General features: G+C 47.5%; 1 protein-coding gene across 1 annotated transcript in view; it reads left to right on the forward strand.

Annotated features, from left to right (window-relative positions):
- KNL1 (kinetochore scaffold 1) overlaps nt 1–26,107 on the forward strand; it is a 201,129-nt gene that overhangs the window by 116,682 nt on the left and 58,340 nt on the right. Inside the window, exons 18-20 of the mRNA XM_040332074.1 lie at nt 7,779–7,850; nt 18,067–18,106; nt 25,222–25,323. Of these exons, the coding sequence (XP_040188008.1) occupies nt 7,779–7,850; nt 18,067–18,106; nt 25,222–25,323 (214 nt within the window). The remainder of the gene's footprint in view (nt 1–7,778; nt 7,851–18,066; nt 18,107–25,221; nt 25,324–26,107) is intronic.

A 26,107-nucleotide genomic window follows, 5' to 3' on the forward strand; every position in this document is an offset into this window, starting at 1 on the left:
TTTTTCTCCCTGCTCCGGCAAACCCGGTTGGACCTTTCCTGGTCCAGTAGGGTTGACGGGTTCAGAGCTTTTAGTCCGAGGTTAACTCCGTTTGGCGTGACTGACCTCCCTTGGCAACTGCTTCCGACTCAGGTATGTCACCGGGTCGTCGGATCACACGCCGGTCAGTCCCCAAGTCTTTGTGCGATCTGCAGAGTCACCAGAAGTCAGTGTGAAGATGGCGAATGGGTCTGTGCGCCGCCATCTAGGTGTCCCGCTATGGGAGGGGCAGGTTATGGCTCTGAAGTGACAATCGCAGGAGATTCATAAAAAGAAAAAGTTATATTTGTTGAAATGCTGTAGCACTGGTGCTCAGAGTTCGGGGGGGGGGGGGATCAGTGCCCCATAGGGTCAGCCACCCTCTGCTCCCTCCGCAGCCACCGGTTCTCCTCTTTGAGCTTCTCCAGCTCCATCTCCAGTTCATGGAGCCTGGGGGGGGGTCAGCCTGCTGTGACCTCAGGTGGTTGTTCTCCTCCTCCATGTGGCTTATGCACTCCTCCAGCTCTATGAACTCATGGATCAGCTCCTGCTTGCTCATGTCCTGCAGGCTCTCCACGTGGTCCTTCATCATCAGGAACTGGGTGGTGGTGTAAGGGGCCACCGGTGGGCCCTTGGCGAACATCTCGGCCCGCATCTGGGACGCCCGCTGCGACTCCCTCTCCTCCAGTCGCTTCTTCTCCTCCCAGGTCCGCTGGTTATATGACTTCCAGGACCTCTTCTTCTTGGAGGGTAGCTGGCGGTGCCTCTTTCTGCCCAGCTCCCTCCAGGGCCCCTCCGGCTCATGGCTGTCGCCCATGACCAGCTGACAATGGTGTTCCCTGTTGTCCGTAATACCAGATTGTACCGTGAGGGCTTCGTAAGGGGTGCCCAATGGTTCTTCCCGACCCAGCTCCTGGGGATCCCAAGCCGAGTCTACACAATGGGCTGCTGCTGGTGGGCGGTACCCAGGTTGAGACCAATTTGATCTGGTGTTGTCATTCAGGGGGCAATTCTGCTTGAAGTGACCCAACTGTTTGCACCGGAAGCAGCGTTGTTCGTTGTCCTCCTGGCGTGGATAGCGAGGGCTAGATGTCACCGGTCTGTTAGGAGGTTGGTATCTAGCGGCTGATGGGTGTGAGGGCGCCGTTGGTCGTGGAGGTTGTACCCGTGGTGGGACCTGGTTTGTCTTGCGAGTATCCGCATATTCATCCGCCAACTTCGCGGCCTCTGGTAGAGTCATGGGCCTGCGATCTCTCACCCAATCTTTGACATCTGTCTGGATGTGATTGTAAAATTGCTCCAGGAGCATTAGTTGCAAAATGTCCTCTGCGGTGGTAGCCTGGCTGCTGTTAACCCAGTTAGAGGCCGACAGGGATAACTGGCATGCCCATTCCGCGTAAGAGTCTTTCGTGGTTTTGCGTGAGTCCCTGAACTTCTGTCGGTGGGACTCTGGGGTTACTGCATAACGAGCCAGGAGCGCTTCTTTAACCCTGGCGTAGCTATGGATATCCTGATCTGGCACGGTCCGGAAAGCATCAGAAGCTTTGCCTGACAGTTTGCCTGACAATATTGCAACCCACTCTCTTCTAGCTATTCGGTGCAGGTTACATTGTCGCTCAAAGTCTGCCAGGTAGTTATCAATCTCAGTCCTTTTCATCAAAAGCTTTAAAAGCGCTAAACGGAATCTTCCTTGCGTCTGCTGTGCTGTACTCACTGTTTGGAGAATGTGCGGCTGCTTGTTGGACTGCTGCCAGTTTTAACTGTAGTTCTGCGTCTCTTATTTGTTTATCCTTCTGTAGCTCTGCGTCTCTTATTTGTTTAGCCTCCTGTAGTTCTGCGTTTACTAACAGGTCCATCACTTTCAGCACCACATCCGGCGTTGGGTTCGGGCCGAACCACGCTAGCTTCTCTCTCATTAGCTTGTTGGTTGGTGACTCCTCCTGAATCACTGGTGTCTCCATCTCTTGTACTGCTGGCGTTGCTGCAATCCCGTTCTCCTGGTCTAGCTCCATTAATTCTGCTATGATGACCCGCTTGGTTTTGTTGCTAGCAATCCTTCCACGAACTTCCAGTAGTTCTTTCAGTGTATTTCTTTTAAGCAGGGTGTAAGCCTTCCATTCACTGTTCCCAGTGTCTGCTTGGAATCCTGGTGTAAGGGAGAGTAGAAGGGAAAATCCCTCTGCTGCCAACCAATTGTGATGGTATCGGTATGATATCCCCGTCAAGCATTCCCTCCTCTCCATACAAGAACATCACAGGATCATCCATACATGAGTCAAGACTGAAGGCTGGAACCAAGACTGATTTATTGGCAGCTTGCTGCTGGTTATAAATACAGTTTTACAAGCTAAATCCTTAATCAAGGAACAATGGGAGCTCCACCCCCTTTTCACCCACTCTGGAGTTCTCATACAGAATATAGCCAGACAATTCGGAGCCGACCTGAAAACACATTTTCTTTAGATAAGGACATCAGTGGAGTTAATTACTAGGTGTAACAGCCTGACCACAATGAAGCAATCAGAATAATTAACATGAGCCACTTATCTAATCATTGTAAACAGTAAGGCCGGTCTCCTTCCCACACACAATAAATCAATTACCATTTGAACTAGGGAGCTGGCTGAGGAAGGGTCATTAACATATCAATCAGCCTGTAACACATGAACCCTTTTTACCTCTAACACACACAATATATCTAAAACAAGCAGGGAGAATTACATGCTTCACACTACCATTCAATTTTTTAGATCCTCACTTACAAATCCATCCTCAAGACAGCCTACTACTCTCAAGACTCACTGTTGGTCCCAGCAGAAGTGGGGCCTCTGAACCAGGAAGGGATTTCTCCCTCACGTTCCAAGGAAGAATCAGATGAGGATGAACTGGAGAATGTCCTCCAAATATAAGTTGTCTTTGGACCAAATAGACGGCCTCTTAAAGGCAATTTCTGCTACTTTGGGCCTTGAGGAAGAGCGTAAAGAATTCTTTACCTGATGTAGGCAGAACCCAAAACACGTACATTTCCAGTCCATGCAGTAATTTCCGAGACAATCAAAGAATGGACTGATCCTAAAGAAGACCTTTTTTCTCAACGGCTCATAAGAGAAGGTTTCCTTTTTGATGAAGACCCAGCAGCTCTCTGGAAGGTTCCAAAACTCGATGCAGCCTTTTCTCAGGTGTCAAGATCAACCGATCTAGCCTTTAAGGACATGGAAATTTTAAAGGACCCCATGGATAAAAAGATGGATCAACAATTGAAGAGGGCTTGGCAATCCATTATGGGCAACCACTTGCATCTCCAGAAATATGGAGTATTGGGTGAACCAGCTTAAAGCTCACATAACAGCTGATTCTCCTAAACAAGAAATCCTTGACTCCTTCTCAACCCTGTCAGCAGCTGTAGCCTATGTCTCCGATGCATCAGCTGAATCGGGATGACAGCCAAATCCGCAGCCCTTACTAATTCAGTCAGAAGGGCTCTGTGGTTAAAGACATGGCCGGGTGACGTGGCATCTAAAAATAAATTATTTGGTGTCCCGTTCCTGGGGGATTTATTGTTCGGCCCCAATTTAGATTGTTTTTGACAGAACTGCAGATAAGAAATCTTTTCCTGTCAAGAAAAAGAAACAGTCAGGCAAACTATTTTTCCATCCTCAAAGGGCTCAGAAACAAAATAAGCCTCAAGAGAAGAAGGAAAGTTGGTCAGGGCAGAGGGGTCAACCAACAAGACACAATGACAGCCGGTTACAAGTGCGAGGAAGACTTCAAAGCTTACTCCCCTATTGGGCAAGCGTAACGGAAAACCAGTACCCCCCCCAGGAAGGTACTCTTTTGACAAATCTAACAAAAGAGGCAACACAAGACCTATCCATAAAGAACCTGTTAAAGGATCTGATAAATCAGGGGGTTGTGACTCGGGTACCACAAGGGGAGCTTTATCAGGGATTCTATCCCCACATATTCCTAGTAAAGAATTTATCCGTAAGTTTTCGATTAATCTTCAACTTGAAACTGCTGAACATCAGTCCTTTACAAAAAGTTTCGAAAGGACTCCTTCTTCACGGTCAAAAACCTATTGACAAAAGAACGCTTCACAGAAATTTCTAAGAATGGTGATAAACATGGGGAAGGAGGTTCTGTACCTACAATTTAGGGCCCTCCCCTTTGGCCTTTCCTCTGCCCCGCAAATAATTGCAAAGGTAATGACAGAAGCTTTCGCACCTCTTCGCCTGCAGGGGATCGCTGTAATTCCATACCTGGACAACCTGCTCTTGTTTGCCCCTTCCAGGGAGAAATTGTTAGAGGACCTCGGAAAAGCCTGCAGTCATCTAGAAGCTTTGGGTTGGATCGTTAAAAATATGCAAAAGTCGAATTTCAATCCAGCCCAAGAAGCACAATTTCTGGGGTATCAAATCAGACAAATCAGGAATATATCAGTCGGACAAGTCATGTCAGCCCTAGGAACCCTGACCTCTACCATGCCAGCCGTTCAATGGGCAAAGTTTAATTTCAGACCTCTTCGGAGTTTCCTCCTGAAAGCATGGCATCACAGGACAGAATCTCTTAGGGAAAAGGTGAAAACCCCCATCAAAGTCAAACAATTGCTTTGGTGGTGGAGAAAGGGCCTGTTATGGCCCTTCCCAATAGAAAAAGTGGCAATGACGGATGCCAGCTTGTGGGGATGGGGGGCGCACCTGGGTCAAAACTTCGCACAAGGTGTTTGGTCCCAGTCAGAGGCAAAAAAGTCCTCCAATTGGAGGGAACTAAGGGCAGTCATCTTAGCATTGCATGCCTTCTCTCCAATACTTCAAGGTTCCCATGTCCAGGTCCTCTCAGACAATGCCACTACCATAGCCTACCTGAACAGGCAAAGGGGTTTAAGAAGCAAAACACTTCAGTTTCTGGCTTCGGAGATCCTAGGATGGGCTGAAAATCATTTGCTGTCCTTGGCAGTCCACCTCAAGGGCACTCTAAATGTAGTGGCAGATTTCTAAGCAGAAGACTGATTCAAGAGGCAGAATGGGCCTTATATCCAGAAGTCTTCAATGATCAGCAGGGCCTGGGGCCAGCCACAAATAGACCTATTTGCGTCATAAGAAAATGCGCAACTCCCGTTTTTTTTCTCCATTCACAGAAACTACAGTTCCCAGGGGACAGACGTGGTAAAACAACCTTTGAAATTTCATCTGGGTTACACCTTTCCTCCGTTTCAACTAATCCCATTGGTACTGAGGAAGATACAGAGGGAGAAAGTGGAATTCATTTTAGTTACTCAATTTTGGCCAAAAGGGGCCATTCTTCAGATGGCAGTCAACCCATCTTGGCAGCTGCCTCTCCGACAAGACTTGCTTTTTACAAGGTCGGATTCACCATCCGGAAGTGGCCAGTCTAAGCCTCAACGCGTAATACCTGAGAGGCAGTTGAGAAGCAAGGGTCTGTCTCAGCCTTTGGTGGGTACCTTACTTTCCAGTAGAAAAACAGTAACCAGAAAAATGTATGCTAAATATTGGAAAGTCTACGCCTCCTGGTGTCAATCGACAATTAGAACGGTGGAAAATTTGGTTTCCATTTTAGAATTCCTTCAAAATGGGGCAGAAAAGGCTTGCCAGTCAGTACACTTAAAGTGCAGATAGCCGCATTGGGAGTTTTTCTGGAAGACCAATCTCTTCAGAGCCCTTAGTTACAAGATTTTTCAAGGCCCTTACTTGATCCAGACCAGCTACTGCTAAGCAGTCTTCCAACTGGGATCTCTCGGTCCTTCAGGCCCTCACAAAGGAACTTTTTGAACCACTACAAGAAATTTCACTGAATAATCTTACCCTTAAGACTTTATTTTTAGTTTCAATAACATCAGCGAGGAGAATTGGTGAGCTGTACGCCCTATTGGTAGAAAAACCCTTTTTATCCATCTACATGGATGGTATTATACTTATTGTTTTGATTATTATTCTGTGACTAACCATACTCTCATGAGTTCCCTCATGGGCCGGAGGTTTCTCTACTACTAAGTGGGAAGGAGCCTATTTTTTAAAGAAGTTTTGGTGAAGGTGTGTTTCCTGACGAGGTGTGTTTCATGGTGCTGTCCTGAAAGACTCCTGAAAAACAAGTTACTGGTAAGTCTACCTTGATTTTTTTTTTTTCCAGAACCTCGTTCTGTGGAAGAGAAGTCATTACATCCTTTGGATGTAGTGAGAGCAGTTAGTCTATCTGAAGGCGACTGCTCAGATTTTGAAAACTGATGTTTTGTTTGTACTGCCAGAAGGCCCCAGGAAGGGGCAGGCAGCGTAAAAATCGACTATTTCAAAGTGGATTCATCAAGTTGTTCAGGCTTATGGTTTGAAAAGAAGAGTTTCACCTTTTCAAGTCAGAGTGCATTCTGCCAGAGCAGTTAGTGCTTCATGGGCGATGCATCACCAAGCCTCCATGACTCAGATCTGCAAGGCCGCAACTTGGTCTTCATTCCATTCATTCACTAGATTCTATCAGGTGGATGTAAAAAGGCATGAGGCTACCGCCTTTTGGTCACAGTGTGCTGCAGGCTGCGGTACAAGTCCTCACATCTGATGGTGCCCTGCTTTACGTTGTCTCCCTCCCCTCAAATGGCATTGCTTTGGCACATCCCACATGGTAATTACTATGGTGCTCTGTGTCCCGTGATGTACGAAAAAGAAAATAGGATTTTTATAACTGCTTACCTGTAAATTCCTTTTCTTAGAGTACATCACGGGACACAGAGGTCCCGCCCCTTTTGTTGGGATACTTATTGCTTCAAAAACTGAGGTACTCCCTGTACGGGAGGGGTTATATAGGGGAGAGGACTTCCTGTCTTGGGTGTGCCAGTGTCAATCACCTGAAGGTGGCCTATAACCCATATAGTAATTACTATGGTGCTCTGTGTCCCGTGATGTACTCAAAAAGGATTTTTACAAGTAAGCTGTTTATAAAAAATCCTATTATTCCCATGTGGCTCCAGTTAAAGGTGCAGGGACCTTTTTCCTGTGTTTCCTGCAGGTACCGCAGCCCATTCAAGTGAACGGACTGCTGTGCATACACAAATAATAAACGCATAGGTGTAAACCAAGCCTTAAAGCCTAGTACACAGCCAATAGCTGAGAGCGCTGACCAGAGTGTTCTTGCAGTTGCTAGTTAAAATGGCTTCCTATGTTCTGCTGCACTTGTCAGTGCTCTGATACTCCTGTCACAGATTAGGTTTATCACTACTGGTTTAATATACTGTAAATGTTTAGTGATACTAAAGTCAAAATGTTCTTGTTTTTAAGAATAACAAACATGTTCTACTTACCTGCTCTGTGCAGTGGTTTTTGCACAGAGCAGCCCAGATCCTCCTCTTCTTGGGTCACTCACAGGCACTCCTGGCCCCTCCCTCCTGAGTGCCCCCATACAGACACTGAGCCACGGTTCGGCCCCGCTCCCCCTCTCTCCTCATTGGCTCACTGACTTTGACAACAGCGGGAGCCAATGTCACCCACTGCTGTCAATGAGGCAGAGTCCTGGACAGCCGAGACTCCCGTGCAACATCGCTGAAACGAGATGGCCTCAGGGGGGCTTCTGCATACAGGTCTTTGATCTTCATGCATAGAATGCATGAAGATAAACCTATCTTTAGAACCACTAATTATAATCTTTTATTCTCTGTACTATCATTTTGTAGTGTACTTGCATATAATTTTAAAGACTTTTATTTGTTGTCCAGTCTCATTAATAGTCCTAAACAAAATGTTTGTTCTCCTTTAAAGAAACTGCCAGACTGGAGCAGGGATTCGAAAATGACTGGGCAAACATCCCGGGTATTAAAGCGATGCAGTTTGGTAAGTAAATTCTAGTTTTCTGAAAAACCTGGCTGTGCTTATAATGCAACAGTGTCCATTCTACCTTCACCTAAAACAACCTCTTCCTTATCTGTGAGCTTTTATTTATTGTATCTGTGAGAAAGTGTAAGTTTTGAGCTAGTTTGTATATAGCAATGCAATTTTTCTCAGCGCTGCTCCTATAAACAAAACACTAATATGGTATCCAATTCAAAATACCTGCATCAACATATTCAATAGCATAACATTACATAACAATGTGATATAAAGTGCTCAGTGAAATTAAAGTGCAATCATATAAAGTCCATTCCGTATGGAGTGCTGAGCTTGTGCAAGCTATACAGTTTGGTGTGGTTGTCGGGTGAATCTCCGTGCTCCCCTCCTGGGTCTCCACCCGCCAGAAAAAAATCTTTAACCACTTCCCGCCCGGCCTATAGCAGAATGACGGCCAGGCGGGGGTTCAGTTATCCTGACTGGGCGTCGTATGACGTTCATCAGGATCACAGCCGCCACGCATTGCAGTGAATGGTGGTGCGGCGTGTTAGTCTGACACACCGCTACACCATTCTCGGTAAAGAGGCTCTTTACCACGTGATCAGGATTGTCCAATCACGGCTAATCACAATGTAAACAGGAAGAGCTGTTGATTGGCTTTTCCTCACTCGCGTCTGACTGACGCAAGTAGAGAGTCGATCGGCTGCTCTCCTGACGGGGGTCTGTGCTGATTATCAGCACAGCCCCCCTCAGATGACCACCATGATGCCGCAATGGACAACCAGAGAAGGCCACCACTCTGGACCACCAGAAAAATGCCAATCAGTGCCCAGGCAGCTGCCAATCGGTGCTCATTCTCAATGCCTGCCAGTGCCATCAGTGATGCCTATCAGTGATACGTATCAGAGCCCAGCAGTGCCGCCTATCAGTGCCACTCATATGTACCCATCGGTACAGCTTTTCAGTGCTCATCTGTGTCACCCATGAGTGCCCATCAGTGCTGCCTGTAGGGGTGCAACGGATCAAAAAACTCACGGTTCGAATCGATCCTCGGATCAGGAGTCACGGATCAGATCATTTTCGGATCGGCAAACAAAATTCTCCCCCACTGTAATATCCACATCTCTCCCCCACTGTAATATCCACATCTCCCCCACTGCAGTGGCTTCACTAGGGTTGGTGTCACCCAGGGCAGAAAAAAATTGTCACCCCCCCCACCAATTATAGTCCCCCCTCAGTAAAGAACCCCCTCGGTGCAGACACCCCCCCCCCCCCCCAGGTAGTACCGCACCCACCCCTCTCTCAGGCAAGCCACCCCCCCTCCCTCAGGCAAGCCACCCCCCCTCCCTCAGGCAAGACACCCCCCCTCCCTCAGGCAAGACACCCCCCCTCAGGCAGTACAGACACTTCCAGCGGTGTGTCTGAGTGCAGGCTCCTCCTCCTCTGTGGGTGTAAACAGAGGAGGCGGGCGTCGCCGGGTGTACCAAGATAGCCGCGGCTCTTCCGGCGCTAGGCCGAAGCCGTGGCCATAACGTTAGGAAAGGCCGCGGCTTCGGCCTAGCTTCGGAGCCGCGGCCATAACATTAGGAAAGGCCACGGCTTCGACCTAGCTCCGGAGCCGCGGCAATCCGCGGATCACAGTGCGTGCCGATCCGAAGGGGGTGACCTGTTCGGATTGCGGATCAACTTTGATCCGTTGCACCACTAGCTGCCTGTCCGTGCCACCTCATTGTTGCCGCCTTACCAGTGAAGGAGAAAACGTACTTGTTTACAAAATTGTATAACGGGATCAAAAGGAAAAACCTTTTTTTTTTTTTTTCCTTCAAAATTTTCTGTCCTTTATTTCTTTATCGTACATCACGGGACACAGAGCGGCATTCATTACTATATGGGTTATATGGAGTACCTTCAGGTGTAGACACTGGCAATCTCAAACAGGAAATGCCCCTCCCTATATAACCCCCTCCCATAGGAGGAGTACCTCAGTTTTTCCGCCAGTGTCTTAGGTGTTAGTCATGGTTTAGCTTGCCTCCACATCCTTGGGATTAGGTGAGCTAACCGGTTCTGTCCAAAAAAGCCTCAGCGCTAAAGTGGTCAGTAACCGGACCCCAAACCCTTGGGGTATAGCCCATAATGCTTTTCTTTTTAGAGAGCTGGACCCTGGGCCCAGAACTTAGAAACCTTTGGGTGCCTAATGTTTCTGTTGCCAGAGTGCTATATGGGCCCAGGACAGTGGATCCTTCAAAGGAACCCAGGGCCTGAAGGTCTAGACATCCCCACCGAGATGGGGGAAGATTGGGCCTCTTGCTTGGCAAAGTCCTGCGGCATGGAGCAGGTAAGTGAGGGGAAAACTTGCGGAACTTGGTTCTTAGCAGGTTTTTTTCTGGGGGGTCACAGGGGACATGCCTAAAGTTATGCACTGCATCTGGCAAACTAGTCACATATCATAAAGATAGGATGGCTCTATATGTATTATTCCCCATAAGATGTGACCTCCCTTGTAGTGTTGGAAAAGCATTGAGTGGGGCCTGTGTGATATAAAAGTATATGTGTGTGTCAGAGAGCTGTGCTTACCTGCAAGCCTCCAGGCGATGCTCCATTCAGTCTTCCTCCTCACGGCCTGCAAAGCAGGCAAAACGCTGACCTCCTCATGGTTCCAGGCTGCAGGCTGCAGTTTGCTGGAGCAGAGAGGTCCCTTCCTCCCAACCCCACCCCCCCCCTGTCGGGAGGGGCATTTCCTGTTTGAGATTGCTGGGGGGGAAGGGCGGGTCAGTGGCTTAAGGAAGGGGCGGCCCTTCCTTGTTTGTTCCATATAGCTCATTCAATACTTTGGAACTGAGGAGGAAAGACCAGAACGGCAAGCACGGGGCGCCGAGGACACACAGTGGCCAGAAAGAATATTGCAGTCTTCAGAAAGACTGTTTTCAAGCCTAGGAATAGGCTGTTTCTTTTCCATCTCATAGTTTTTCTTGCAATACTACTCAGGGGGACAGAATGTTTTTTCTTTCCTAGATTTGAAAAAAAAAAAAAAAAAAAAGATTTTTTTTTGAAAAAAAAGGTGTCATCTAGGGGAGAGGAAGCATTTTTTTATCCCCCAAACAGGTGTTTGGGCATTTAACTATTTATAAGTCCCAGGTACCAATAAGTAGCAGGTGTACCTCGGTATTGTACCATGGCATCAAAAAACAAGGGTACAAGAGGTGGGGATTCCCCCAGAGAGTCTGAGGTCTCGGACAAAGCTATGCCGCTGCTTTCCCCACAGGGAGCCTTGGGGCCATCGGGATCTGGGGCTGGAGCTGACGCGGGTCAGTCCAACCCTAAGATGGTCACGGAGGAGGTATTACTCACCTCTTTAAAAGAGATGCAGAAAAGCATGGGTAAAATGATAGCCACAGCTATGCGGGGCAGTAAGCGGAATAGATCTCCGTCGCCCGAGCGCGGACCCTCAGAAGAGGAGGTCCTTTCCTCAGGGGAATTGGACGACCTCTTGGACAAGGACCAAGTAGGTTCAGGGATCGAGGATCCGGATACAGAGGAGTCTGGGGCAGTCTCCCTGAGGGAGAGCTGGTGGATTCAAGGATTGTCGGACTTGGTCCATAGGGCATTCAACTTGCCAGTACCAGATCTCCAGGTATCGACGGTTTCAGCTTTGGGCTCACTGAGGGCGCCTCAAAGCAATGCTGTGTTTCCGATCCATCCTCTATTAGAGGGAGTTTTGTTCCAAGATTGGAACAAGCCAGATAAGATCTTCTTACCACCTAAGAAGTTCTCTGTCCTATATCCTATGGAAGAAAAATTTTCCAAAAGATGGGCTACTCCTGCAGTGGACGCAGCCATCTCATGTGTTAACAAATCGTTAACATGCCCTGTAGAAAACATACAGGTGTTCAAGGATCCAGTTGATAAGCGCTTGGAAGCACTACTTAAGAACTCCTTCACTACTGCAGGGGCAGTAGTACAGCCAGCTGTGGCTGCGATTGGGGTCGCTCAAGCATTATCGGATCAATTTAAGCAGATGCTTAAACTTATTCCTGCCCAGCAGGCAGAAGAATTTTCGGATGTCCCTAAGGCCATATGTTTTACGGTAGACGCAATCAAGGATTTTATCCAGCAAGCGTCACGTTTATCGTTATCCCTTATCCATATGAGAAGACTCTTATGGTTAAAAAGCTGGGAGGCTGAGCCCCCATGCAAGAAGCTCCTGGTAGGGTTCCCCTTCCATGGAGGACGACTCTTCGGAGAAGACCTAGATAAATACATTCAGACCATTTCAAACGGCAAGAGTACTCTCTTGCCAACTAAGAAGAAGGTTCAGGGGCCTGCGTTTAAACGACAGTATTCCCCTGGGCAGGGGCCCTCTAATGCCAAGCAGTATCGACGGCCTCCTGCAAAAGCAAACTTCGGCTTCAACAGCAAATCACAAGGACAGGCTGTTAGAGGCAAAAGGCAGTGGTTTCGCAAACCAGCAAAACCAGCCCCCAAGCCAACCTTATGAAGGGGCGCCCCCCACCCACGAAGGTGGGGGGAAGGCTGCGACTCTTTTCAGAGATTTGGGAAGCCAGCATTCCCGACGAGTGGGTACGGTCTTCCGTGGCCACAGGCTACAAATTAGATTTCCTAAGGTTTCCTCCTCCTCATTTCCAGAAGTCGAGGATTCCAAACGATCCGGAAAAGGGAGCCGCATTAAGATCGGCATTAGATCATCTACTTTCCCAGGAAGTAATAGTAGAGGTACCAGTCCTGGAACAGGGGCTGGGTTTCTACTCCAACCTATTCATCATCCCAAAATCCAATGGAGATGTCAGGCCAATCTTGGACCTAAAGATGGTAAATGCATATCTAAAGATCCGCTCATTTCGGATTGAAACCGTGCGGTCAGCAGCTGCCACACTCCAGAAGGACGACTTCATGGCGTCCATAGACATAAAGGATGCCTACCTTCATGTTCCAATTTATCAGCCACATCAAAGATATCTACGCTTCATGGTGGCTTCGCGTCACTTCCAATTCGTGGCGCTTCCCTTCGGGTTGGCTACGGCCCCCCGGGTGTTCACGAAGGTCCTAGCTCCGATCCTAGCCAAGCTAAGGATCCAAGGGGTCACGATCCTAGCATACCTGGACGACCTCCTAGTCATAGACCACTCGTCTCCCGGCTTGGAGCGAGCAGTGGCCCTCACGGTCCAATACCTCGAGAGGTTCGGCTGGGTCCTAAATCGAGAAAAGTCAGCTTTCCAGCCCACAAGGCAGTTGGAATATCTCGGCATGAGATTAGACACAGAACAACAAGGAGTGTTCCTACCTCTGAGGAAGGTAAAAGCCATCAAGGAATTAATCCTACTGGTTCTAAGCACTCGCATCCTACAGGCAGCCATCCTGTCAGCATGGAGCAGAAGGCCACAGGCCTTGGATATCCCGTTGCCGCTCTTATCAAGAGTCCGACAAAGTCTGTGTTGGTGGTTAGACCCTCAGAATCTACTGAAGGGGAAGTCTTTCAGCCCAGTGGCTTGGAAGATAGTGACCACAGATGCCAGCCTGACGGGCTGGGGAGCAATTTTGGATGGTTGCACTCGCCAAGGTACTTGGGCAAAGCCAGAGAAGCAGTTGCCCATCAACATCTTGGAGCTCAGAGCTGCTCGACTAGCCCTCAGGGCTTGGACGTCAAAATTGCAGGGGTTCCCGGTGAGAATTCAATCAGACAATGCCACGGCCGTGGCATACATAAATCACCAAGGGGGAACCAGGAGTCAAGCCGCTCAGAGAGAGGTGAGCTTGATTCTCCTATGGGCAGAGGCGCATGTGCCCTGCATATCGGCAATATTCATTCCAGGAGTGGACAACTTTCAGGCGGACTTCTTAAGCCGCCAGACTCTATGGCCGGGGGAATGGTCTCTGCATCCACAAGTCTTTCAAGCACTCTGCCAAAGATGGGGAGTGCCGGACGTGGATATCATGGCATCGAGACTCAACAAGAAACTAGACAGGTTCATATCCCGCTCAAGGGATCCGATGGCCTGCGGAACCGATGCGTTGGTTTGCCCTTGGCATCAGTTCAAACTTCTTTATGCGTTTCCCCCGCTCCAGTTACTACCCCGCCTGCTGCGCAGGATCCGGGTGGAACACATACCAGTCATCCTGGTAGCTCCAGCATGGCCCAGAAGGGCATGGTACTCACTCATCCTAAAGATGGTAGTGGGAGACCCTTGGACTCTTCCTCTACGGCCAGACCTGCTATCGCAAGGTCCGATCCTCCACCCTGCCTTACGGCATCTAAATTTGACGGCCTGGAAGCTGAATCCCTGATTCTCAGGGGTAGAGGTCTGTCTCAGAAAGTAGTCTCTACCCTAATCAGAGCCAGGAAACCGGTCTCTAGGGTGATTTATTACAGGGTCTGGAAGGCCTATGTAGGCTGGTGTGAGTCCAAGCGATGGCTTTCTCGCAAATTTACCATCGATAGAGTATTAAGTTTTCTCCAGCTAGGAGTGGATAAAGGATTGGCATTAAGCACAATCAAAGGACAGATTTCTGCTCTGTCAGTGTGGTTTCAGCGGCCGCTGGCCACCCACTCGCTGGTTAAGACCTTCCTTCAAGGGGTCTTACGTATTAGACCTCCAGTTAAATCCCCGCTTTGTCCGTGGGATTTAAATCTTGTTCTGTCAAGTTTACAGAAACAACCGTTTGAGCCGTTGGCTGAAATTCCTTTGGTTTTACTGACAAGGAAGTTAGTATTTTTGGTTGCCATAGTTTCCGCAAGAAGAGTTTCGGAGCTAGCGGCCTTATCCTGTAAGGAACCATATCTTGTTTTTCATAAGGACAGGGTCGTTCTCCGCCCTCATCCTTCCTTCCTACCGAAGGTCATATCCAGTTTTCATTTGAACCAGGATTTGGTATTACCATCCTTCTTCCCTAAACCTACTTCCAGAAAGGAAGGGTTGCTGCATACCTTGGATATTGTCAGGGCCATGAAGGCCTATCTTAAAGCTACAAAGAAGATCCGGAAAACAGATGTGCTGTTCATTCTACCGGATGGGCCCAAGAAGGGGCAGGCAGCTGCAAAGTCCACCATTTCTAGGTGGATTAAGCAATTAATCACTCAGGCCTACGGCTTGAAAGGGTTGCCTCCTCCAGTATCATTAAAGGCTCATTCTACTAGAGCCATGGGCGCCTCCTGGGCAGCACACCACCAGATCTCTATGGCTCAAGTTTGCAAGGCGGCAACCTGGTCTTCTGTCCACACGTTTACAAAATTCTACAAGTTGGACGTAAGAAGGAATACTGATACTGCCTTCGGGCAGGCAGTGCTGCAGGCTGCAGTTTGAGACCCTCGGATTCCGGGGGCTCCTCTTTTTTGAGTTAAATTTAAAATTTAAAATTATTTTTCTCAACTAAGTTGGATTTATTATGATTTGAGTATATCTCTAAATTAAATCCTTTTGTCTTGGAGATGTTCTCCCTCCCCTCATTGTAAGCATTGCTTTGGGACATCCCATATAGTAATGAATGCCGCTCTGTGTCCCGTGATGTACGATAAAGAAAAAGAGATTTTTAATACAGCTTACCTGTAAAATCTTTTTCTTGGAGTACATCACGGGACACAGAGCTCCCACCCCTCTTTTTTGAGGACCATTTTGGGAGGCATACTGCTTGCTACAAAACTGAGGTACTCCTCCTATGGGAGGGGGTTATATAGGGAGGGGCATTTCCTGTTTGAGATTGCCAGTGTCTACACCTGAAGGTACTCCATATAACCCATATAGTAATGAATGCCGCTCTGTGTCCCGTGATGTACTCCAAGAAAAAGATTTTACAGGTAAGCTGTATTAAAAATCTCTTTTTTTTTCTAAAAAAAAAAAAAAACGCAGAGGTGATCAAATGCCACCAAAAGAAAGCTCTATTTGTGAGAACAAAATTATAAAAATTCTGTTTGGGTACAGTGTGGCATGACTGCGCAATTGTCATTTAAACAGCGACAGTGCTGAAAATTGGCTTGGGCAGGAAGGGGTGTAAGTGCCTGGTATTGAAGTGGTTAAATACGCCTGTTATATTAGGATGGTGCTTCCCGTCACTGATCAGGATGGTTGGATACAGCGTTTATATAGCAATGACTCCTTTCTTCCACCGGTATGTTTAAGAGTGTATGGAATAGCCTAGATCAAAATCGTAATTATCAATAGTAATAGTGGTTGTAGTGCCTTATTCTGAGTACTAAGATGGCAATTCGGACACTTCCTGTGTAAACAGGAAGTGATTCCGTGCCTTTTACATATGTGGAGGAAATGCCAAAATGGCGTTTTTAACATTTCTGGAGGAAACCGGAAGTGAGGTCCCTTCTGTTTCGGCAGGAACCGGACGTGGTGGTAATTTTAACTGCGCAAACAGTGAGTAGTAGGAGGTACCGGGTGTAATGGGCGGGACTTGATACATAAGACAACCAGTCACAAACACCATTAGCTTCTGATGATGCCCAGCGTCAAGCTGAGGAGACCTTGTGACGGTTGTTTGCACACCAAGGCGGCATTTCTCTGCACGTTTTTGATGCAAGTGTAATATTTTGTATCTTTTATGAATAAACCTAGCAGTATTACACTATATACTCTCTTTCCTTCATTGCCATATGTTTAAAATGGATATCTGGTCACCATAAAAGCTGGGAAGGTGAGAATTAAGGTTTGAATCTAGGATATCCCATACACTCTTAAACATACTGGTGGAAGAAGGGTGTCATTTCTATATGACTGTATCCAACAATCCTGATCAGTGACGGGAGACACCATCCTAATATAACAATCAGGCATATTTTAAAGATTTTTTCTGGTGAGTGGAGACCCAGGAGGGGAGCATGGAGAGTCACCTAACAACCACACCAAACTGCATTGCTTGCACAAGCTCAGCACTCCATACTGAATGGACTTTATATGATTGCACTTTATTTCTTTGCTCTTTAACTACCTGGGGCCCGCGCTATAGCCGAATGACGGCTACAGCGCGGACCTGAAAATCCAAGTGGACGTCAATTGACGTCCGCCCCTTTTGGCGCTCCCGAGCGCGCAGCGGGGCAACACTGTGTTGGCCGTGTCCCTTGGACACAGCCAATCACAGATCGCGGCGAACGGCCAATCAGAGTGGCCGTTTGTTATGCGATCTGTGCGGCCAATGAGAGATGATCTCATATGTCAGGGATATGCAATTAGCGGACCTCCAGCTGTTGCAAAACTACAAGTCCCATCATGCATTTGCCTCTGGGTGTCATGCTTGTGGCAGTCAGTCTTGCTATGCCTCATGGGACTTGTAGTTCTGCAACAGCTGGAGGTCCGCTAATTGCATTTCCCTGTCATATGTAAACATATAAGATCATTTCTCATTGCCGGCTCACACAGAGACAGCGGTAGAACACTATATAGGGAACATATTTAACCTCTTCCTCACCCCCTAGTGTTAACCCCTTCAATGCCAGTCACATTTATACAGTAATTAGTGCATATTTATAGCAATGATCGCAGTATAAATGTGAATGGCGCCAAAAATGTGTCCGCCATAATGTCGCCGTCCCAATAAAAATCGCAGATCGCCGCCATTACTAGTAAAAAAAATAAAAAACAATTCTGTCCCCTATTTTTAGGCGCTATAACTTTTGCGCAAACCAGTCGCTTATTGCGATTTTTTTTTTTAACGGAGAATATTTTTTTTTTTATATTGGGCTATTTATTAGAGCAACAAGTAAAAAATATTGTATTTTTTTTTCAAAATTGTTGCTCTTTTTTGTTTATAGCACAAAAAATTAAAACCGCACAGGCGATCAAATACCACCGAAAGAAAGCTCTACTTGTGGGGAAAAAAGGACGTCCATTTTGTTTGGGAGCCACGTCGCACGACCGCGCAATTGTCAGTTAAGCGACGCAGTGCCAGAAGCTGAAATTTCACCTGGGCAGGAGGGGGGTATATGTGCCCAGTAAGCAAGTGGTTAATTGCACTGAGCAGTTTATATCGCATTATGTAATGTTATGCTATTGAAAATGTTGATGCAGGTATTTTGAATTGGATACCATATTAGTGTTTTGTTTTTATGGGAGCAGCGCTGAGTTTAATATTAATTTTTATCACTTTGGGGTTTCTTCCCCTTGCACTACTGCAGCGACCCAAATCGCCTAGTCACATTACATATTGTGTTTCCATAGCGTGGGTTTTTCTCAAAGGTATTTTTTTTTTTTTTTTTTTTTTTTTGCAGATTTTGAAAATATGGTCTCTCTGGAGCAGATTGGTATCCGGTAAGACAGTAAAAAAATATTATATATTTATTTTTTGTACTTTAAAACCAGTTTCTAACGAGTGGTTACATTAAGATATGTATTCAGGATTAGATAGTTTCCATAGATTTACATGGTGGCTATTTTATTTTTGTGATATGACTCAAACAAGTTAATGGAAAGTTGCTGCATTCGCAACAGTGAGAAACTTTTTCACAAATGATGTAAATATTGTGGGAACTGCAGGGAGCTGCCTGGATGCAGGCCTGAAGCACAGAGAAATCTTTTATGCAGATGAGATAAGGAGTGTGAACTTTTTCCAGGGGAGATTGTGCAGACTGGTCTAGGGGTGTAATACGTGTATACGGTGAAATCTCCGCACGGAGAGAGCAATCTTCCTTTCACTTACAGTAGACAAAATTCTACTTCCTGTGAAAGCACATGGATCCTTTCTGTCTCCTCCTCCTATCCCCGCCCTCCTCCAACCCCCTTCAGCCCTGTAGCTGTCCTGCGTTGTATTCAGCCCTCCTGCGTCTCCCCGCCCCTCTCCTCCCCACATCCCTGCCCCACTTCTCTGCTAGCCAACTCTCACAAGAGTGAAACAGAAAAGAAGAAACGAGCACTGCTGGGAGATCTGACCTTTCTCTCCCAGGAGTCTTTGCAATACAGGAAACTGCATCAAACGCCTAGGTGTTTTCTTTCTCGTACATCACGGGACACAGAGCAGCATATTCATTACTATGTGGGTTATATGGAGTACCTTCAGGTGATGGACACTGGCAATCTCAAACAGGAAGTGCCCCTCCCTATATAACCCCCTCCCATAGGAGGAGTACCTCAGTTTTTTCGCCAGTGTCTTAGGTGTTGGTCATGGTTTAGCTTACCTCCACATCCTTGGGATTAAGGTGGGCTAACCGGTTCTGTCCAAAGGCCTCAGTGCTAAAGTGGTCAGCAACCGGACTCCAAACCATTGGGGTGTAGCCCATAATGCTTTCTGTTCAGAGAGCTGGACCCTGGGCCCAGAACTTAGAAACCTTTGGGGGCCTAATGTTTCTGTTGCCAGGGTGCTATATGGGCCCAGGACAGTGGCTCCTTCATAGGAACCCAGGGCCTGAAGGTCTAGACGCCACCCACGGAGATGGGGGAAGATTGGACCTCTTGCTGTGCAAAAGTCCTGCGGCATGGAGCAGGTAAGTATTGGGGGAGCTTGCGGAACTTGGTTCTTAGCGGGTTCCCTGCAGGGGGTGCACAGGGGGACATGCCTGGGTATGCTCTGCATTGGCAAGGAATCACTATGTCTATGACAGAGACAGGATGATTCAAACTTTTTCCCCAGTAATATGTGACCTCCCTGGTAAGTGTTGCTTAGCTGGGCTGCTGGCGCTAGGTGTGGGATCTCTGTGAGAGGGGAGCCTTTTTCCCATGCTAAAAAGGAGGTCTGTGACCTACCTAAAGGGCTTACCTGCCTGGGTGCCTGCGCTGCTCCGTCCTCCTCCATGTGTGATGGCCCCCGCCGACGGGCGCGCGCATGCCCGAGATATGAACGATTTTCGCGCCGTTTCCGTGGTGGGGGTGCGTCCCTGTGGGCGGCGAATCACAAATAAAGGAAGGGGAGGCCCTTCCATTAGCTGCCAAGAGCTCAGTATCATCCTGAGCTAGAGCAGAGGAGGACACAGAGCGGAGCACGCCGAGGACACCCGGTGGCGAAACGAAGGATTGCAGTCTTTTCTAAGGACTGTCAAACCTACAGATAGGTTTTCTTTTCCTTTTTCTCAGCAGATGGCTATTGGCAATACTTAGTGGGAGACAGAGTGGTTTCTTTTCCTCTTCAAAAAAAAAAAAAAAAAAAAAAAGAGAAGAAGGGAAAGAACTGCTGATCTCCCTTCTCAGTTTGGGCGTTAGTCTCTATCGCTCCCAAACCGACAGATCCCCTTAGCTACGTCTGTGGCTGGGTGATAGCAGGTGTACCTCGGTATTGTACCATGGCTTCTGGGTCAGAGGGTACAAAGGGTGGGGATTCCCCCGCAAAATCCGAGGGCTCAGACACGGCTATGCCGCTGCTCTCCCCACAGGACATATCAGGACACGCCTTGATGGGACCTGGGGGATCTGGTGCTGGGGCTGATCCAGGTCAGTCCAACCCCGGCTTTGTCACTGAGAGGGTTCTTGCTGTTTCTTTAGGTAAACTAGAGAAAAGAATGGCAAAAAGGATAGCTAAGGCTATATCGGGTAGAAAGCGGACTAGGTCTCCGTCACCCGAGCAAGAACCCTCAGACACAGAGATCCTTTCCCTAGGGGAATTGGATAGACTTGACGCTCTGGACCAGGGTGGTTCAGAGATCGAGGATCTGGATACTGAGGGGTCTGGTTCAGCCTCCCAAGGGGAAAGTTTATGGGTTCAGGCCTTAACGGACATGGTCCATGAGGCATTTAAGTTACCCATACCAGAACCTCAAGTATCGACAGTTTCAGCTTTAGGCTCATTAAGAACGCCTCAAAGCAACGCAGTTTTTCCGATCCATCCTCTACTCGAGGAGGTCATGTTTCAGGATTGGATTAAGCCAGATAGAGTCTTTTTACCACCTAAAAAATTCTCTGTTTTATATCCTTTGGAGGAGAAATTCTCCAAAAGGTGGGCGCCTCCGGCGGTGGACGCAGCCATCTCCTATGTGAACAAATCTTTAACTTGTCCGGTGGAAAACGTACAGGTGTTTAAGGATCCGGTTGATAAACGCTTGGAAACATTACTGAAAGCCTCCTTTACTTCAGGGGCGATAGTTCAGCCCGCTGTGGCTGCTATTGGAGTTACCCAAGCATTATCAGATAAGACTAAGCAAATGCTTAAACTTATCCCTGCCCAGCAGGCAGAGGAATTTTCGGATATACCGAGGGCTATACGCTTTACGGTGGATGCTATCAAGGACTCCATCAAGCAGGCATCACGTTTATCCTTATTTCTAATCCATATGAGAAGGCTCTTATGGTTGAAGAGTTGGGAGGCTGAGCCCCCATGCAAAAAACTCCTGGTAGGGTTTCCCTTCCATGGAGGACGACTCTTCGGAGAAGATCTGGATAGATATATTCAGACTATATCAAGCGGCAAAAGCACTCTCTTGCCAGTCAAGAAGAAAGCCCGAGGGCCCGCGTTTAAGCGCCAGCCCTCCCCGGGACAGGGGCCCTCTAATACCAGACAGTATCGACGGCCTCCTGCAAGATCAGGCTTTAACAATAAGCCACAGGGCCAAGCCACTGGGGGCAAGAAGCAGTGGTACCGCAAGCCTGCGAAGCCAGCCCCCAAGTCGGCCTTATGAAGGGGCGCCCCCACCCACGATGGTGGGGGGAAGGCTACGTCTCTTTGCAGAAGTCTGGGAGGCCAGCATTCCCGACTGCTGGGTACGGTCTTCCGTGGCCACGGGCTACAAACTAGAATTTCAAAAATTCCCTCCTCCTCATTACCAGGAGTCAAGAGTACCAGGCGACCCTGTGAAAAGAGCCGCATTGATGGCGGCATTGAATCATCTGCTATACCAGAAGGTGATAATAGAAGTACCAGTCCGGGAACAGGGATTGGGGTTCTACTCCAACCTGTTTATCATCCCAAAGCCCAACGGCGATGTCAGGCCAATTTTGGACTTAAAGGGAGTAAATGCGTACCTAAAGGTCCGCTCATTCCGGATGGAAACTATTCGGTCAGCTGTCGCCGTGCTCCAGAAGGACGACTTCATGGCGTCCATAGACATAAAGGATGCTTACCTTCATGTGCCAATTTTTCAGCCACATCAAGTATTTCTACGCTTCGCGGTGGCTCAGCGTCATTTCCAATTTGTGGCGCTCCCCTTCGGGTTGGCTACGGCCCCCCGGGTATTCACGAAGGTCCTAGCCCCAATCCTAGCCAATCTAAGGACCCAAGGGGTCACGGTCCTGGCTTACCTGGACGACCTCTTGGTCGTAGACCACTCGTCTCCTGGCCTGGAACGAGCAGTGGCCCTCACGGTTCAGTACCTCGAGAGGTTCGGCTGGGTCCTAAATCGAGACAAGTCAGCATTCCTGCCCACAAGGCAGCTGGAATATCTCGGCATGAGATTGGATACAGAACAACAAAAGGTGTTCCTACCCCTATTAAAGGTCAAGGCCATCAAGGAGCTAATACATATAGTTCTAAGAAAGAGAAGGCCAACTGTTCGCCTATGTATGTGACTACTAGGCAAGATGGTGGCCACATTCGAGGCGGTTCCGTACGCTCAGAGCCACACTCGCATCCTGCAGGCAGCCATCCTGTCAGCATGGAGCAAGAGGCCTCAGGCCTTGGAGATTCCTTTGCCACTCTCACCAAGAGTCCGGCAAAGTCTATCTTGGTGGTTAAACCCTCAGAATCTCCTGAAGGGAAAGACGTTCAGTCCTGGGACCTGGAAGATAGTAACCACAGACGCTAGCCTGATCGGCTGGGGAGCAATTTTGGATGGTTGCACTCGCCAGGGCACTTGGGCAGCGGCAGAGAAGCAGTTGCCCATCAATATCTTGGAGCTCAGAGCTGCCCGGCTAGCCCTCAGGGCTTGGACGTCCAAACTGCAGGGGTTCCCGGTGAGAATACAATCGGACAATGCCACGGCGGTGGCATACATAAATCACCAAGGGGGAACCAAGAGTCAAGCCGCTCAGAAGGAAGTGAGCTTGATTTTCTTGTGGGCAGAAGCCCATGTGCCCTGCATATCGGCTATATTCATTCCCGGAGTGGACAACCTACAGGCGGACTTCTTAAGTCACCAGACTCTATTGCCGGGGGAGTGGTCTCTGCATCCACAGGTCTTTCAGACACTCTGCCAGAAGTGGGGAGTGCCAGACGTGGATATCATGGCATCGAGACTAAACAAGAAGCTAGACAAATTCATGTCCCGCACAAGGGATCCCAGAGCCTGCGGAACCGATGCGTTAGTTTGCCCTTGGCATCAGTTCAAACTTCTTTATGCATTTCCCCCGCTCCAGTTACTACCCCGCCTGCTGCGCAGGATCAGGGTGGAGCACATACCAGTCATCCTGGTAGCTCCAGCATGGCCCAGAAGGGCATGGTATTCACTAATCCTGAAGATGGTAGTGGGAGACCCTTGGACTCTTCCTCTACGGCCAGACCTGCTATCGCAAGGTCCGATCCTCCACCCTGCCTTACGGCATCTAAATTTGACGGCCTGGAAGCTGAATCCCTGATTCTCATGGGTAGAGGTCTGTCTCAGAAAGTAATCTCTACCCTAATCAGAGCCAGGAAACCGGTCTCTAGGGTGATTTATTACAGGGTCTGGAAGGCCTATGTAGGCTGGTGTGAGTCCAAGCGATGGCTTTCTCGCAAATTTACCATCGATAGAGTATTACGTTTTCTCCAGCTAGGTGTGGATAAAGGACTGGCATTAAGCACAATCAAAGGACAGATTTCAGCTTTGTCAGTGTGGTTTCAGCGGCCGCTGGCCACCCACTCGCTAGTTAAGACCTTCCTTCAAGGGGTCTTACGTATTAATCCTCCAGTTAAATCCCCGCTTTGTCCGTGGGATTTAAATCTTGTTCTGTCAAGTTTACAGAAACAACCTTTTGAGCCATTGGCTGAAATTCCTTTGGTTTTACTGACAAGGAAGTTAGTATTTTTGGTCGCCATGGTTTCCGTCAGAAGAGTATCGGAACTGGCAGCCTTATCCTGTAAGGAACCATATCTTATTTTTCATAAGGACAAGGTCGTTCTCCGCCCTCATCCTTCCTTCCTACCGAAGGTTATATCCAGTTTTCATCTAAACCAGGATTTGGTATTACCATCCTTCTTCCCTAAACCTACTTCCAGAAAGGAAGGGTTGCTGCATACCTTGGATATTGTCAGGGCCATGAAGGCCTATCTTAAGGCTACAGAGAAGATCCGGAAAACAGATGTGTTGTTCATTTTACCGGATGGGCCCAAGAAGGGGCAGGCAGCTGCAAAATCCACCATCTCAAGGTGGATTAAACAGTTAATCACTCAAGCCTACGGCTTGAAGGGGTTGCCTCCTCCGTTATCATTAAAGGCTCATTCTACTAGGGCCATGGGCGCCTCCTGGGCAGCACACCACCAGATCTCTATGGCTCAAGTTTGCAAGGCGGCAACCTGGTCTTCTGTCCACACGTTTACAAAATTCTACCAGTTGGACGTAAGAAGGAATACTGATACAGCCTTTGGGCAGGCAGTGCTGCAGGCTGCAGTTTGAGACCCTCGGATTCCGGGGGCTCCCTTTTGAGTTAAATTTAAAATTTAAAATTATTTTTTCTCAACTAAGTTGGATTTATTATGATTTGAGTATATCTCTAAATTAAATCCTTTTGTCTTGGGAAGATGTTCTCCCTCCCCTCATTGTAAGCATTGCTTTGGGACATCCCACATAGTAATGAATATGCTGCTCTGTGTCCCGTGATGTACGAGAAAGAAAAAGGGATTTTTAATACAGCTTATCTGTAAAATCCTTTTCTTGGAGTACATCACGGGACACAGAGCTCCCACCCCTCTTATGGGGACCATTTTGGGAGGCATACTGCTTGCTACAAAACTGAGGTACTCCTCCTATGGGAGGGGGTTATATAGGGAGGGGCACTTCCTGTTTGAGATTGCCAGTGTCCATCACCTGAAGGTACTCCATATAACCCACATAGTAATGAATATGCTGCTCTGTGTCCCGTGATGTACTCCAAGAAAAGGATTTTACAGGTAAGCTGTATTAAAAATCCCTTTTTTTTCAGCAATGAAAGGAAGTACAGAGAATAAGGTTTTTATTTCCATCAAATTTATAGTTTTGATTTCCAATGATTACACAGCAAGGGCAGAAGGTTCAATTGATGGAAAGATGAAAAAATTCCTGATTTCCACTTTATGTAGGCACCTGAGTGCAGTAGGTTAAAGGGAGTAGAGAAGTGGGTGTTGGTTTTTTATTTATTCCTAAATTTTGTCATTTGTGATATACAATATGGCATATCGCAATGCTTCCGTTAATTTTGCTCCTTTACTTGTACTAGTCCAACTGTACATGAACTAGATAGAATGTGGAATAATTATGGTGGTTTCTCTTTAGCAAATCACTTTTGGAAAGAAGGTAAGAGCGGTTAAAACTACTAATACATTTGACTATTTGTAGGGAAAAGTCACACTTGGAAAAACAAAAGGAAAAGGTCTTGACACACCTTGGTTGCTTGCAGGACGAAGCACGAGGCCTTGACACACTTTTGCAGGAACCTTGGTAAGCTTGACCCTTTATTTTCTTACATATCAGGAATAATTCCAACCATTTTTTTTTTTTGGATAAAGGAGAAGTTGGGCCATAAATGGGAGATATATATATATATATATATATATATATATATATATATATATATATATATATATATATATATAATATATATATATATATATATATTGTTCTTCAACCATGCCTTTTCAAAACGCAATCTGATGTGCAATTTCTGTTTTTCCGTATGTGCCTGCGTATGGTTTAGTCAGAATATGTTCAAATATCTTCTGGAAAAGATGCTGCACAAGTTTAATTGCGGTTTAGATAATGACCTTTCCTCAGACGTTAAGTATGAACAAAGCGTATTCTTTTTTAGAGTGTACATGTCTTAATTCAGAGCACTGTGTCATTTCTGCCTGCTGCATCGCTTCTCTATCTGCAAGAGTCATTTCTGACAATTTTTTCCGACACCAAGCGTTAGAAAGGTGACAGGGAGGGACCTCCAGCACACAGACTGTGATTGATGGCTTCAGTACTGCACCTGGATGGCGGGGGGGGGTGGTCTTTGCCCATTACCTCAAGTGTCGGCCCTCCTCACTGAGCTCTGCAGAATTGAACTTGAGCTCCCCTGCTTTCTGGAAGCTCAGACAAGCTATATACATTTTGGACTCTGAAGCCCTGTAGAGAAGAGTGGACTCTGATAACAGGTACAACCTATGTAGGAAGATTTGTTTCATATCGGTTTATCACCTGAGACTAGTCCCTTTACTGGGTATATGTGAGGGTTTACATC

Source organism: Rana temporaria, chromosome 13 (genome assembly GCF_905171775.1).
Source record: "Rana temporaria chromosome 13, aRanTem1.1, whole genome shotgun sequence".
NCBI lineage: Eukaryota > Metazoa > Chordata > Amphibia > Anura > Ranidae > Rana > Rana temporaria.